Source organism: Pithys albifrons, chromosome 2 (genome assembly GCF_047495875.1).
Source record: "Pithys albifrons albifrons isolate INPA30051 chromosome 2, PitAlb_v1, whole genome shotgun sequence".
NCBI lineage: Eukaryota > Metazoa > Chordata > Aves > Passeriformes > Thamnophilidae > Pithys > Pithys albifrons.
In genome coordinates this window covers 40,911,152-40,927,417 of record NC_092459.1, presented here as the reverse complement: position 1 = coordinate 40,927,417, position 16,266 = coordinate 40,911,152, and the positions used below count along the sequence as shown (strand labels likewise).

The 16,266-nt window shown below is 35.5% G+C and overlaps 1 protein-coding gene across 2 annotated transcripts in view; it reads left to right on the top strand.

Annotated features, from left to right (window-relative positions):
- ASCC3 (activating signal cointegrator 1 complex subunit 3) overlaps positions 1-15,957 on the top strand; it is a 266,328-nt gene extending 250,371 nt beyond the window's left edge. For both annotated transcript variants that reach the window (XM_071548808.1, XM_071548809.1), the window contains 5 exons: positions 6,316-6,467; positions 6,979-7,129; positions 12,868-13,074; positions 14,878-15,053; positions 15,151-15,957. In XM_071548808.1, coding sequence (XP_071404909.1) covers positions 6,316-6,467; positions 6,979-7,129; positions 12,868-13,074; positions 14,878-15,053; positions 15,151-15,298 — 834 coding nt within the window. In that variant the 3' untranslated portion in view covers positions 15,299-15,957. The remainder of the gene's footprint in view (positions 1-6,315; positions 6,468-6,978; positions 7,130-12,867; positions 13,075-14,877; positions 15,054-15,150) is intronic.
- Positions 15,958-16,266: the final 309 nt, after the last annotated feature.

Here is a 16,266-nt window from a genome sequence, read left to right as displayed (position 1 = left end):
TAATATCAATTTATTAATTAATAATTTGGAAATAAGTTGGATATTGAGACTTAAGTTCTGAACATGTTGGGTTATGTCCTATTGAGTTTACATTGCTGATATCACATTCTGTAGCTGCTATTATCTCTAGGTAATATTAAAAAAAATCGGTAAGAACCCAAGGGTTTCACTCCACTAAATGTAGACAGTAAATGATTTGTCCTTTCCCTGATTCTGAAAATACTAATAATGTTACTATGAAGGCTAAAGGATGAATACAGCGATAGGAATCTTATGAAGCAGCTAGGAAGGTTGTAATTTGCATACATCAGTGAGACCTTTATGGTGATGGGAGAATAAAGAATTACTCTCTCGTAGGGAGTAGTAGAGCATATGGAAGAGGGAACTGAATATGCTAGTAAAAAAAGTGAAGGGAAGGGCAATACAGAGGGCAGTATAAAAGGAATGCCTCCTGAATAGAATTAATTACTTCTTATTCGCTGTATATCTGATAAAGTATTAGGTGGGAGTGCTGTGTAGGCTGAAGTCACACAGCTTTAAAGAATCATTTAATTGATCTGAAAGAACTCCTCCCCATCCCCAGATTAAAACATTTATAAAAAGTAATTTTATATTAGGCCTCTGAAGTGCAAAGGTGTTGTAGATACCAGTTTTACTGATATATAGCATACCAAAGGTGACCCTAAACCCACTCTAAGACTTCTTCAAATAAATTCCAAGTTTTCAAGTCAGTTGCTGTTTCTGGGATACATAATTAAAGCATCATAACCATGATTTATATAAAAACATGAAAGTTAAAGTATATGGCATGCTTTAACATCTGGAAAAATACTTGTATTGGTACAATATCAAGTCACATGTGGATCATAATACAGTCTTCCATATTGGAACTCTGCCTATGTTTGAAGCATAGTTTTTTAGTAAAGTGGGTAAAATGCATACACTTTTGCCTATTGTTTTCTGTAAATATTTGTCATATAAACTCTGTAGTCTTGTTTAAAATTAGGCATTTTAATAAATCTATGGATTTAAACTCCTATTTCTAACTGAATTTTAGTCCTTGACAGCAGAACTTATATTAGTATGCAGTGAAGACAACAGTGGGGATATTCTGATTATTTATTATTGGGATACTATACACTGTAAATTCAGGTACAAAACCCAACCAGTCCTAACTCTGCTTTTTGATGGAGCTGTGCAGTAAGAGTTTGAAGTATTTTAGTCTTACACAGTCTATTTAAATACCTTTTCCCTTCCTCAAAGCATCACTGCAGAATAAGACTTGTATTTGTTTGGCTGAGAATGTGTTTGATTTATATTTCATGAACTTTCAAGTCTAAGGTGAATATCTTTCTGCATAGAGGGCTGTTTAGATTAGTGTACCAAGCTTCAATTTCACAAACAAAGGTGCTCATGAAAGGGTCATAATCTGTGAAGCACTGATAAAAAGTTAAATTAGCCTTTTAAGTAAATAAACTTGATCCATATAACTCACCCTGAGCACACCTGAAGCTTCAGCCCCCATCCACCAAGTCATTACCACCAATGGCATCACTGTAGGCAATCGACTTTTAACTGAGAAATCACAGGTGTAAATCTCAACTGCAATGGTACTTCTTACATTTATTTAGCTTGCCTCTCTATCCAGAGTGGTTAGCATTGTAGCTTCATTGACACTTCCCTTAAATATAATTTATCCACAGAATATTAACACAGAATATTTATGATGTTTACAGTACACTTATACTTACAGGATTTAAATAGATATGTTTAGTATATTCAGAGTTGTATGACAGGTGACTTCAAACAGAAGAAATTATTCCAAGAAGTGTGCCGTCTCTGTTAAGAAGATGCAGGCTGTTTCATTTAACACTTCAATAGCTTATTTTAAAGGAAAAAGCTATTTAAGTCATTTGAGTATATCAGAAATTCTGCTAGTTGTACCGTCTTTGGTCCCCTGCCAGCTACCCAGTCATACAAGAGTGATCCAGTGTATCTGACTTTCAAATGAAGGATGTGAAAGTAATACCAAAAATAGTGTTAAAACTTTGCAAAAAAAATCTAAAATAAAGGATTTTGCAATCAAGATGTTTTGGTTGCTAGACAAATGTCTTAAATGGGTGAGGGGTGAGTTGGTGAGATGAGTTCATTATGGAACAATTTAGTATCTATTATTTTGAGCACATATTCAGAGTGCTTAAAAACACCAGAGAAAATCAATTATTTTGCTGTCAGTGTGTTTTGCTATCAGTGAGTGTGCCACACACTCACATCTCCCACAGCCTGTCTCCATTTTTGCTTTCCCTCCAGCTAGGGGATTATAAACCATAATTTAAATTCCAAGCATCAGAAGTAACTTTGTCTAGAAAGAGACAGTGTTAAATCTCAGCTTCATGTTGGACCAGAAAGGTACAGTTTGATCAGTTTAAATCAATCAGTACTTAAGGATAACCAACCACTGCTCCTGAAAATATGAAAGTGAAAACCTGATCATAGATGCTGAGGGTTTCATCTTAATGCACTCCTGGACTGATAAAAGCATCACAAGGTATTGATCCAAACATTTTGACGTTCAATTCTGAATGAGAATTTTTGTCATACCTGCCTCAATCAGTTGTTAAGCATCGGCATTTTTGTCCTACCCCTGCCATAAGTTGTTGCTTCCCATGTTGGTACAAGCCAAGCTATTTCTGATCATGATAGACAAAATGTAAAGGAGGTGTCATTAATTACTATTACTACTGTAGTTGTCTTAAGTGTGACACTTTCAAGGCTTAAAAGCTATTGCCTGAATCTTTCATGAAAAGCTGTCTCAGTATAGTCCTCTGCTGTTGCTCTCCTAAGTGCAGAAAAAGCCCCAACTAAGATGATGGTAAATATATTTTCCATTATACCAAGCAATACTTCCCTTGATTCAACCTATTTACCCCATCTTTTTTACTTTAGGTTAAAAAGTGGTGGACTTAGGGCTTTTTTTTTTCTTTTAATTTGTTGGTTTACCAAAAAAAATTATATGGGTTTTTTCAGTAAGTAAAAGCATCTTTGCTGTTTTACTGTTTCCTTTCTTGAACTCACTGTCCTCTTTATTCTTTCTCTGTTATGAAATTATCCTGTGTTGATTTGAAATTCTGAGACTAGAAAGGCAGATACAATTTGTGCCATTTCTCAATTTAGAATAATAATCTGTTCCGATACTATCAACTACAAGATATTTAGAAATTTCTTATTTTTTTGCAAAATAAGAGTTAAAGAAGCCACTCATTTCTATAAAATTATATTGGTTTGTACTTCAAAATAACAACTACAAACTAAACAGGTAGTGACTGGATAAACTAGAGGGACTAAATATATTATTCATCGAATAAAATAAGTATTAAACACTTCTGTATTTTGTCTTCTGTGTTATAATCTTTATTTACTTGCTTACATTTACATTTGAAATCAGAGGAATGACTCAATTTGTTACCTTGAGTATTTATAGGAATTTCAGTAACTAAGTATCAAGCATCTGTGTGTTTTACACTTAGTGAAAAATGAAACATGTGGGAGTTTCCAAGGCAGCAGATGAAACAAGCCAACTTTACCATTGTTCTGACTTTTTCACAATGTCACTGTCTTGGATTTCACATCCAGATAGAGATGCTGTGAATAAATTCTATGGGTGAAGAAGCAGAAAATAGGGAGGAAAAGAGGATTTGCCATGTGGATTCATTTTAACAATGTGGAACACAGAGTCTCACACACACAGGCTTTCCTTACTCCCTACGGGGTATCTGTCTGTAGGCCTCTATCAATTTCTAGGAGATTTTCTATGTGAAAGGATCCTCCAATTAATTTCAGTGTATAGCTTGTTTTAGATTTATCTTTCTCTTACATCTTGTCTTTTCCTCTCCCCTTTTCAAACCTCTTTTAAAAGAGGGGGGAGAGGGATAGATTTAAAAAAAAAAAAAGGAAACCATGAAAACAATGTTATGCATGTATCTTCAGAAGCATTTTTTGAAATACCGGAGCTTCATGCTCACTAAAAATACAACTCACTATATTCTTCCTGTTGCTTATGGAAAATACATCCGTTATTCTTCACATTTATACAGCAGTCTCATTATTGAGGAACATGATGTTTCAGGCTATGTCAGAATAGCAAAAAGTAAAGTACAAGATTCAGGTAGTGAAGTACAGGAGACAGATACCAGACTGTCTCAGCAATACATTCAGAGACACAGGCTGTACAGTATGGGTAGTCTTCAGTGTATTTTAAAATGTGGAAACAGGTAAAGTGACTCACCTTCTAAATTTAAGATGGACTTCAGTCTGATACATGTTGAGAACAATTGCTGTCTTACCTGACTGAAAATCATGTGAACCAACACATAGATCTACAGGCCATGAAGCGGCTCCTTTCAAATGTGATTTCTAACATAATTTTTTTTTCTATTTGGTAAAAATAGCCCTACCTGGAAATCATCTTGGTAAGCCAAATGAAAAGACACAAAATAACCCCAGTAAGGCTGTGTTATAAGACACTAGTTCTAGGGTCACTGTGAATGGTATTAGAGGGTTTCAGGGTGCTATGACTCTTCCTCCAAAAAAAAAGAAAGGCAAATTAATTGTTTAATCTAGATGTTTATAAGCTGAAAGGCACTTTATCCACAATTTGTGAGAAATAAGGCAATATTTGTGTAATACAGGGTAACACTTTAAATATTTTTCTAAGTGTCACTGATCTTATCACCCTGATCTGGAATAAAAACCTGTTGAAATTGCATTGTAAACTGCTAAAATAAACTGTGGGACTGGCCAGGAGTGAAACTAACTTGTGTCTTTAAGTCAGTATTTCTCTAGAATCAGTGTAATTTAATTGAAATAGCTCTGCGTGTGTAAACAACTCCTTTGTTTAAAGAAGATTTCACTGTTTAGTTTGCCTTAAGTAAATGCTGCCTTTTGTTTGTCTCTAAAACATTTGATTAAATGTAAAGACTTACACAGACAGCTTCTCCTCATTACACTAGTGGCTGGAAAATAAGTTTAAATGGTGCAAGTATCTGCTGTCTAAGTAAGTATCAAACAATATCATTTGTGTTTACAAGAAAAACCCATGGAAACATCTGAGGCCTAGTCCCAAAGTCAAACTACAACTCTCCTAACACCAAGATGTTATTTAAAGAAGCGTTGAAACCATCCAATATACCAGATTTTTTCCTTGCTTTCTTTAAAAAAAAATTTTTGGTATTTAATCAAACCCTAAATTTCCTACATGGCAAACTACTTTTAAATACATGACTTTCTATTGAATTAGAGTATTGTAATATGAGGACCCACACATTATTGTGATTGTTATTCTAGTGAAGAACAAAATAAGCAAGACAACTAACGTATTGTAACTTCATTTTCTTCACCAGCTGAAACCCTTCCATAAATGATAATAGTTCTTTCAATGTACTCTAGAAAGGGTGAAAAGTATACTATATATTGCAATAGCTGCATTTGCTATTCAAAAAAGTGTAAACATTGAAGCCACAAGTTCATGTTTGCTCCTTTTTTCCCTAGGAAGAAGTCCTAAATTCACTTTCAGACTTATGAAACAGAATTTAAGACCAGTCAAGAAAAAAGCAACCAGAACAATCCTTCCATGTTCATAGGACCATTCACAATATGCAAAATCCATAATTAATTAGCTTTAGATCTTTATGCAAGTGTTACTCACACCATACCTTTTATTTGTATTGTCAAAACATGGGAGATAAAAATGGAAGAGAAACTCATGAAAAAGGGAAGGCAGGATGACTGTCAATGTTTTGAAGTCTTATATATAGCTGGATAGGGGGTTTTTTGTTTGCTTGTGTTTTTTGTGTACTTGGGAAAAGCTTTTCAGAATCAGGATTTTTGAATAATTATGTAATTCTGAGAAAGCTCTTATGTCAAAATTTAAACAAATATGGCAGTTAATTGTAACTACTGTTGCAGTTAATGTTGAGATTTATTCCCTTTATTCTGTGTTGATTTATGTAAAAGAGCAGTTTTTTGTAAAGGATAGATACTACCTTCTATTCTGATCCCAAAAACATTGTGTAAATTACCTTTTCAAGAGTCCAAGTTGTTGTTGGATAGAGGATAGAGGATAGAGGATTTAATTCATCTCTTTTCAAGGTTAATTCAAAAGGTGTCTACTGCCATCAACAGAGGCTGAAGTAAATTCCTATGTTGAAAGCCTAGAAATCCCTGTACATTAAACATTAAATACATGCTCTTACTTGTATGAACCAGGTACACAATTGTATTTACATTCTTTTTTTTTTTAATGTCTCATTTGATTAGGCAATGCTGGATGTTGCAGCACATCATGGCTGGCTGGTGACTGCTCTGAATATAACCAATCTGGTGCAGATGCTGGTTCAGGGTAGATGGATACATGACTCTTCCCTGCTTACTTTGCCCAATATAGAACTACAACATCTTTACCTTTTTCGGTATGTAATTCTTTTAAGCATTAACGGGTTTGCAATTTCTTTCCTCTTCCAACTGCTGATTGTGTTTGAATGTCATTGTTGTGCCTGAGAATGTTCATTAATGAATGAGAAGCAGAACTCTGTCTTTCATAGTGATGCTTTCCCAAATGGATTTTCTGTTTCTGTTTTCAATATTCATTGATTAATTAACCCTCACAGATTATTTTGAGAACCATGATTGCAGACAAATTAACAAGTGATCACTGGAAGGGTTCCAAGCCCTAACAAATCTAACTCTGTATGTTAATTATCTCTTTATTTTAATCCATTATAAAACTACATTAGTATCCATGTTAACATCATAGATAATGCTAAGCTTTATAGATGCCTAGATGATGCAGTAATTAACGCTAACCAAAAATAAATGACTAGCCTTTAATAACACAAGCCACTATTGAGTTTTACCACCAAAAAAACTGAATACAAATGTTTGCTTTCCCTCCCTGGACATATGTTCTGCTGTCTGTATCAGGAAGTGGAGCCAAGGCCAAAGGAAGAGTGTTCATGGAGGTTACCAAGGACCTATCGAGTGTCTTCCCGAACTAATGGCTGCCTGTGAAGGGAAAGAGAATGTTTTTGCTTCCATTGTGGACAGCGAGTTGCAAACAACACACATTTCACAGGTAACATTTTTTTATTTGTGATTATTATCAATGAGATTGGAAAGGAACAGTACTTGGGAAAAGAAGTACTCTCTCTACTTCCCTTTGGTAAATACCATGTGATGTTCTATATAAAGTGCAACATATTCATTGCTCTAATTTCAAGGTACTGCTAGTTTTACAGAAGTTCTTCTCTGCCTGTTTTCTTGATATTATTCTTACTTATTCCTGGCTAACCAGTAACAGAGTCTGGTTTATGGCTGGTATTACCACATCTCTCTGCTCTAAAGATGCTTCTCTAGGTCATTCAATCTTCTGAGTGTTATCCACCTTTTCTTAGCCAGCTCTGCACTAGGAATACATGCATTGCAAATGTTGTCATAGCTGGTTTCTGAAGTGATCTGTCAAACACCATTTTTTCTGAGAATACTCTTAGTAAAAGATCCAGCACTCATTTTCTATTTGAAACAGAAAAAGGAGATGAAAATTTCACACTTTATAAGGGAGAGAAAAAAATACTATTACAAAATGTTGAGGCTCCTAGAGTTTCATTTTCATTTTGATTTTCAAGTCATTCCCAGCAAAGGACAGCTATTTTCCATAACATTCATCACATGCTAAGCCTATTGATTTGAAATAGATGTATGAAAGATGAAAACTTCAAAGGCTATACTTCAAATGATTTTTATTTGAATATTTAAAAGGACACCAATATGTCCTGTATTTGACTGTTCAGCTTCAGTTAAACCTTTTACTGGTATGCAAACAAGAAGAAAAGTACTTAAATGTGTGTAACAGACATCTGCATTTGTAACCAAATTAACATCAAAATTTTGAATTAAGAAAATGTATTGACATAAAAAAAGGCTTCCTTTAACAACAGATTTCTAACATAATACACATTGATTTCAGTCCAACTTTTAGATGTGATAAAAAATTAGAACATTGTTATAATTAGTTCAGGGAGAACTCAGAAGTAAACTTACTTAATTTATTTGCATAAATTGCCATTCTGTTATCTTTAAAAGCAAATGCAAATTGGCTCTGTCTGATATGATGATGGTTATTTGGCTCAAAAGTGCTTCAATTTGCGTAGCAATCTGGTGTCGTCTCTGCAGTGAGACGATCCCAGGTAACATACAAATCCTGAATTATTCCAGAAATTAGTATGTTTAAAGCATCAATTTAAGTGCTAATTGCAGTAGTAATGAGAAAAAGCAGTACTACTGTGAGATTTGCATCTACTGCCCCATCAGTATGCCTGGAAGGGCTGCTGACTGGCAGAGGATTTGGCTGCTAATTAAATAATTGTATGCATGGCAGTGTTCTCGTCTGATTCAATAGATGAAGATTAATCCTCAGATAAATATGTTTGGCTGGTATTGAAATGTCTTAGCAGTTTCTTCAAAAATAGCTTGTGTGTATGTGGCGTGTACATTCACACTGTGAATGACTCAGTGCCTCTATATATCTATGTTTGTAAATACAGATGCATATAAGAGAGAAAAACATAATGTCTTGGCATCACCTAAGGAGAAAGTTTCATTTCCATGAGCTGGAAATGGCCATACTGGGAATAGCAAAGCCATGTCTATATTATGCAGGTCATTAAAAATATGAAAACCTTTATACCAATATGTTATATTCTTTACAGTATTTTTTCAGGAAAAAAAAAGCTACTGTAGTAACTTGCACAGAATTAAAATTTCCATTCAGACTGCCTGTTGAGTGTCTTCATATGTAAAGTGCTCAAATAGGCAGGGGCCAACCAAGAGAAAAATGCTTCGGTAATGAATGCATCTGTGTGATATGTTTTCTATAAAGAAAGAACATGACAGTACAGAGTTTAAGTCTAGCCTTCTGGCACCAGACATAACCAGAGTCAAATAAAGTGGTAAGTGTGCCACTAAATTGCCAAAAAACGTTCTTTTCCTAACAGTCTTTTTACTTCTCACTGAAAGTATATTGAACACATATCTTAGACCTGTTGCTAGCAAGAAACTGGTGAGACCTGCTTGAGCTTTACATAAATTTCAGGCATTTAGGAAAAGAAAGCAATTTCACATTTGGAAAGAAGAAAATGTCTTTTAAGCAGATTGGTAATTAATTTTTAAATAGCAGCTCTTGAAGGTGCTCATGGGTTTGGAATATTAGACTAGGTCTTGGGGAGACAGATTATTGGCAAAAATACTAATGTTACCAAAGGTTCATGAAGAATTTCTCATGTGATTTTGATTTAAATCTACAGGCTTGGTATGTAAACATATACATATAGTATGTGTGCCCATGTACACATTGGGCATGCTGACATGTTTAAAAGGAGGCAATATGTGCTTTTGTCCTCCTGTACAGCAAAAAAAAAACCGGTAAAACTGTCAAAAAATAACTGACATGGGAGCCCAAGTTTAATTTCCCTAGAAGTTAGTGTTACAATTCTAAACCTCACTGAAATTCAGAGAGGCTTTAAAAGCTGACTGTAAATTCAAAAACTATTTAGACTACCCCGATCTTTGGTCAAAGCTCTATGTTTGTTTCAGTGACTCATTATGAATCATATTTCTTTAACAAATCTTTTTCACTTTCTAAGTCACTTAGGCAATAGGCATCTTTTAAAATATTAAGTTGATGTTACTGAAAGAGAACAAAGAAACTTAAAAGATGGAAAATAAATATTATTCCTCCTGTAGTATTACCTACTTTTACTCTGGAAGTATCTGTGTTCCCATAATCTTCTTTTCATTTTCAGCTGCTCCTACTTAACTTTTTTCCTTTGTGAGAAAAGCATTTCTTCATTTCTCCATGTTGTATGGATGATAAAAAGGCAGCCTGCTGTCTATACTGTATCAATGTTCAAGCAGTGCTAACTTGGTCTTTAATTTTCAAATGCACAAGGCTTGTAAAATCAAGGAGTTGTAGAATACTTTATCTTGGAAAAGACCTTCAGCATCATCAAATCCAACTGCTAATGACCAGATGACATATTACATCTACTTTCTTTTCGAATTAGAAAGTTACTCAGTTACTTCTGTTTGTTTACATTGTGAAAGCTACATGAGAACATGACAGCCTTTGACAAATAGAATATGTTGGGGTTGTGTGGTATAAGCCAACCCAAATCAGTCTTCACTAGACTGTGGGAAAGGTTACTAAAGGTGTTAATACTTTATGATCGCTGCTGAAATTAAGCTTTGTTCTAGGATATTTGTAACAGGTCTTGTCCTCTGAGAAAGTACACATTAAAGTTTTCTTGTTAAATATATCTAAAGTATACCTAAAGAGGTGATCACCAGGCTGGTATATATCAGAGTGCCTCTCCTGAGCACAGGAGAAGCTCACTGCTTAGATGCATGGATACTCTCACAGAGTAGCTCTAGTTTCTACAGTAAGTTTCTTCTTTAAAACCTTTACATTAAACACAAATCATTTGCCAGTTGAGATGTTACTACTGAAGTTGTCATCCAGTGTGATCTGCTGGAGGTGGTTTTGGTAGTGTATTAAATGCATCAAAATCCTGGCAGCAATTAATTCATTAAGATTGTAAGTGGTGTTTTTTAATCCTTCTTCAAAGTGATGCCTTGTTTTCCACTTTCCATTTCAGAGCTGGGACAGAGAAGGATATATTTTCCTGTAAAGTCCTAGCTGTTCAGTTTATGTTAAAATTTTTCTGTTCGTTCTTAGCTCAGGTGCCATTAAGAATATTGGCGTGATTCATCTGTGTCCCCTGCTTTTATACTGCAGTTCCTGAGTGCTCACAGCTGGCCCTCCCCACCTTCTCCATTGAACAGACACAGCTGTTCATGCAGCACACAGAAGAGGAGAAAGAGAGAGATTAGTTTTTAGCTTAAATCAGTTTTCTCATTTAGTTCAGCCAGGCTCTGGTAATGCAGCCATTTTAATCCAAATAAGCCTGTGCTGCAGCCTAAATGGGCAGTCCTGCCCTTCCCGTGCCGTTTTCACCTCCACTGACCCAACTCACCACACAGCTGCACAAATGCTGTGTCTAGTTCAGGCAAGGAGGTGGGAATGAGCATCTGCGAACAGGGGAGGAGGAGGGATCATATCAACCCTCTCCCTGACAGTCAAAATGGCCTGTAGCCAAGTGGCTACATGAATGCTTGTGCCAGCAGGAGAGGAGGCTGGACCACTCCTTTCAGTGACACTGGAGGTTCATGCTTATTCAGAGTCACAGGATTAGAGAATATGCTTCCATAATCAGCTTTAAGCTGATCTAAGTTCATGCTGTCACCAAGATGATTAGCAGGATGATCCATCTAGCTGCACAATCCCAGCAGCACAGTAATGCCAACATAGCAGGGATGGAGAAGGGGACAGCTAGCTGGTGAGGAGGACACTAGAGAGAGGGACAGCACCACCTTTGCTACAGCAGTGTGGTCTTAAATCTGCTTACCCTGGATGCTGTATCCTTAATTATATATTGACATATACTGTTATACATCAACGTGGCAATGATATCTGCAAAAAGCAAACTGAGCTTTTATTAGGGCTTTAGGCCTTCCTGTACAGAAAACATAATCAGACACATCAAGCACAATCTTAAATGAAAGTACATTTTGTTGAAACACAAGATGGCCAAACCAATAGTTGAAAAATAAAATATGCCTTTTTCCAGATAAAACATTTTTGTTCCACGCTATATGCAATTATGCCTACCCTCTTTAAGTTCCCATCTGATGGCTCTGTACCAAGATCAATATTCTTCTTTCCTTCTTCTACTTCCCACCCTCTAGTTTTTCATATATGCTGATTCCTGTTGTGTTCTAGGGGTGGAGGGGAGCAACAGCAGGGCAGGGGGCGGTTCTTAGTCTTTGGGGTTTTTTCCTCCAGTACCACGCTCGTCTATCTTTTTCAGCCATAGTAAGGCCACAAATCACTGCCTCCATTCCACAGCAAATCCCATTTCTTTTTCCTGAAAAAAATTCACTGAGTGAGCATGCTGATTTTCTTTTTTACTAAATGAAAGCCTGCATTGCTCCCTTCCATTTTTGTCACAGCTTCTTAGAGATGTTTTCCCTTGTCTGACAGAGGCCAAAATGAGAGCAACATAGGGCTGCCTATTCAGGATGCCTTTTTAAGGTCAAGAGAGTGCCATATTCAGCTACACAAATTGTATCCTTTAACAAGAGTTCTCCGCACAAGGATAGAAGAAAGTTGAGGACCTGTTGCAGTTCAAGAGAAACCATAGAGACTTAACATTCTTCAGGAGGGTGCTAAGAAGAAGAGTTCATGAAGATCAATGCAAGAAAACCTTAAAAAAATAGGGATAACTTTGGATATGCAGTTGAACTTTTGGTTAATTATCTGAACTGATCCTCTGAACTCTCGGAGGTTTGCCTATTGCTAATTAGCACTGCAGTGGCTTGTTCTTTATGGATTATGCTAAGGAAGTTTAATTTAAAACTTAATTATACTAGTTTTTAAGTGGCTTATAGGGAAAAAAATTCTTTAATCGGAAGCAGTAAGGAATTTTCCTGTGTTCAGACATCAGTATTCTTAGTGAGGCATGCGTAATGTACTTGAAGAGTTTCACATTTATTTGCTAAGAAGAAAGTAGAGTAAGAGATTAAAGAAAAGTATTTTATATATATGATTGACAGTCATATGGTTATATATGATATTCTAATACACAATAAAATATAAATATAGAAAAATATGTAGACTGCACATTGAGTTGTTATTGTTACAGTGAGAGTGATTGTATAGATTGTTCTGTAATCCACAGGGATCTGTTTTTTCTACAGGCTTGGAATTTCTTGTGCCATTTGCCAATTGTAAATGTCAGTCTGAGCATTAAAGGCAGTTGGGATGACCCGGTTCAGCCGCAGAATGAAGTACCTGTTCCTTCTTTGACAACAGACACACGAGATGACAAGAGATGGATCAAATTGCATGCTGATCAAGAGTATGTGCTCCAAATAAATCTGCAGAGAACCCAGATGGGGTATCAGGTAGATAAACTTATCATTTCTTTCCCAAGTGCACAAGTGCCCAATAATACATTTACATTATCAATGATGTTTTATACAGCATAACAGGGGGGTTTATGGTTTTAAGTATTATTCGAGTTACAAACACTTTTAAAGCCTTTTTGGTGTTACTAGTGTAGCAAATGTTTTTTGCAGTTACAATAGGATAGTAAACAGGCTCAGGTAAAATTCTAGACCAATTCGAGTCAATGAAAAAAATTCAAACTAGTTTATAACCTTCATGGTTATATTCCCAGGTGCTTCCAAACTGCATACCAGACTCATCCCTATAAATATGTTTCTACTCATAACGTATCCTCAGGCATTTACTATGGATATTTTCCATACATTTTACATATGATGCTTTTTTGAGCATCTCCTAGAAAAACTTTCATACATTATTCTTTCTCACACCTACATTTCAGTCCCACCCCTTTGCCTAGTTAAAGCACAACCCATTGCCTCTTGAGCTGGTCACCTCCCTGGGCCTCTCAAGTGTCAAGCCAGAAACTCCAGCAGCTACACAGGTTTCCAGCTGCACTGCCCCCAGCAGCAGTAACTTGCTGTACCTGTTTGTCAGCTCTTAGAACAGTTAAACCATGCCTCCTGCCTTCACATCAGGCACTGGTGACACTGTAGCTGTCACTTACTTATAGGTGCCTTTTTCTGCCATTTACATACCATGAGTGGCATATGGACCACCATGATTATAATTTTGCTAATTATTTTCTCTAACTTTTCAAACAATTAAGAATTATAATGACTGGCATTTTTGTTAAGATATGAAGAGCTTGAGGTATAAGTGGAGAACAGTTTTGGCTGTTACTTCTGGGACTCTTAAGGAAATTTCATTTAGACAACATTAGTAATGGACATACATGTGTTCCGTTGAAAATCCTGATGTTATCTTACATTATTTAAGAGTTATATTTGAAAAGTATTCTTCTTTCCCAAAAGACTTCTTGTCTACAGCAGGTTCACCCTAACTGCAAGGGGAAATGCTTTTTTTAGGAAGGACATAGAGTCAAAGCTCATCCATACCTCATTCTATTTGCTATGCCACTTAGTGAAGGAAACTTCTCCTAACCAGAAGCCATGGGAAAGAAAGGAGCAGAAACATTTCATGCAGTGATCACTGTTTTATAAACCTCTCCTAGAATCTGATCCCTCTTTTGTAAGAAACAGCTGGATCAAACTGTTTCTAAAGCTTCATTGCTGTGGTGCTGCTTTTTCTTCTGTATAAATCTTCAGTAAAACCTTTCCGTCTACAAAATACAAAATGAATGCTGAATGAGTGTGCATCATTCTGTCTTCAGCTTCCAGCAGTAAAGTCGCTGTCTTAAAGAATCAAAGAATTCCTTTTGCTATATCAACCTCAAATAAATACTTCTAGTGCTGTTTTTGTCTTTATATTAATCTGGAACAATATTGTTTAGCTTTAAATGAAGATACTAGGTTTACAATTAACCCTTCTGCAGCAAATAGCATTTGGAATATATCAAATTAAATTACAAAAAAAGGAACAGTATTTCCATTCAAGTTATAGAAGTTTACAAAATAAGTGGAATAGTATCTCATATTCTGGATTTTTATCTGTGGACTGTGATTCTTATTTTTTTAAAGCCCATCATCTGGAAAGAAATAATAATACTTTAGTCTGGTGAGATTATTAGTCTTACATAACAATTCACAATAATGCATTTTCAAGGTGTTTTTCATTCATGGAAGAATGGCATTTTGGAAAGGTGATTTCTAGTTTTCCTAAGCTTTTCTTTTCCCCAACAGGGAAAGCAGGACAGTAAAGCAATGACTCCTCGATTCCCCAAAGTTAAGGATGAAGGATGGTTTTTGATACTGGGAGAAGTCGATAAAAAAGAACTCATCGCCCTGAAAAGAACTGGATACATCAGAAAGCGAAATACTGTTTCTGTTGCTTTTTATACTCCAGAAACTCCTGGAAAGTATGACAAATTTACAAATTAAGTTCTCTTAATTATTATCTTTTCCGAGTAGTCAAGGCCTAATTTCCAAACTAACAATTCTGCTTTTATGTTTTAGGTGTATCTACACACTGTATCTCATGAGTGACAGTTACCTTGGCATGGACCAACAGTACGACATTTACCTGAACATTGTTCCATCAAGTTCTTCAGCACAAGTCACTACAGAGGTGTCTGATGCCATGAGTCACCTGGCTGTGAAGTAAGGCCATCTGTCAGTCAAAAGAACTGGTCTTGCAACTAAGACATCTGGTCATTCTGGAATATCCAAAAATGCATTTGCCTTAGTGGAACCAACTTCAAACCTCAAGACAACTAGGAAATTGAAGGTGACTACTGTATTGACTCTGATGACACAGAGTTAGCCACAGTGGCCTTACTCCTTTAAGAAGATGTCTTTTCTCGTTTCATCTCTTTTTTTCAGAAGTAATTTTGTTAATTAAATTTTAACACATCAAAATAAAAGACTGAACAAAAATGTTATTTGCGCAAATTCAGGGCTATCATCTTCATTTTGAAAAGTGTTCTATAGCCTATGTATTAACGACATTTAAATAGTCAACTTTTTTAATTTATAGGGGAAAAATACAAAATTTCATCTAAATACTGCTGAAAATATTGATGGATGTGTTATATTTCATGTTTAATAAAATTATTCACATAAGAATGTTTTGCATTGTATTTTTAGGTGTAAAATATGGGAGAGTAGTAACAAAGTCCTCCTCCTACACATAGTACATTTTGAAAATGATAATCTGAAGGACAATTTCACATTTTTATATTAATTATATAAGCAGTAAATCTAGTTATAAAGGGAAGGTAAGTAGTGTAAAATATTTCCAGTATAACAATGATGCAATTTGTGTAATTAGATAATAATTAAAGTTTACCCTTTACATGTATGTACTTATAAATATATATATATATATATATATATACACATGCTCATATATATATTACATACTTACCATTTCCTATGTGTTTTTTCTTGAATTTTGAAGGACTAAGGCATATAAAATTGGGTATCCTGTTCTAGAGCTCAGTGATAAAGTGGGTGCCTATATTCTGTAAATAAGGGAGCATGAGGCTTCAAAAAAGGGGTTTGCAGCAGTTGGCTAGAAGAGTGAGAAACAGTTCTGCCATATGATAGGTAGTGTCTAAGAGATGCCCAGCT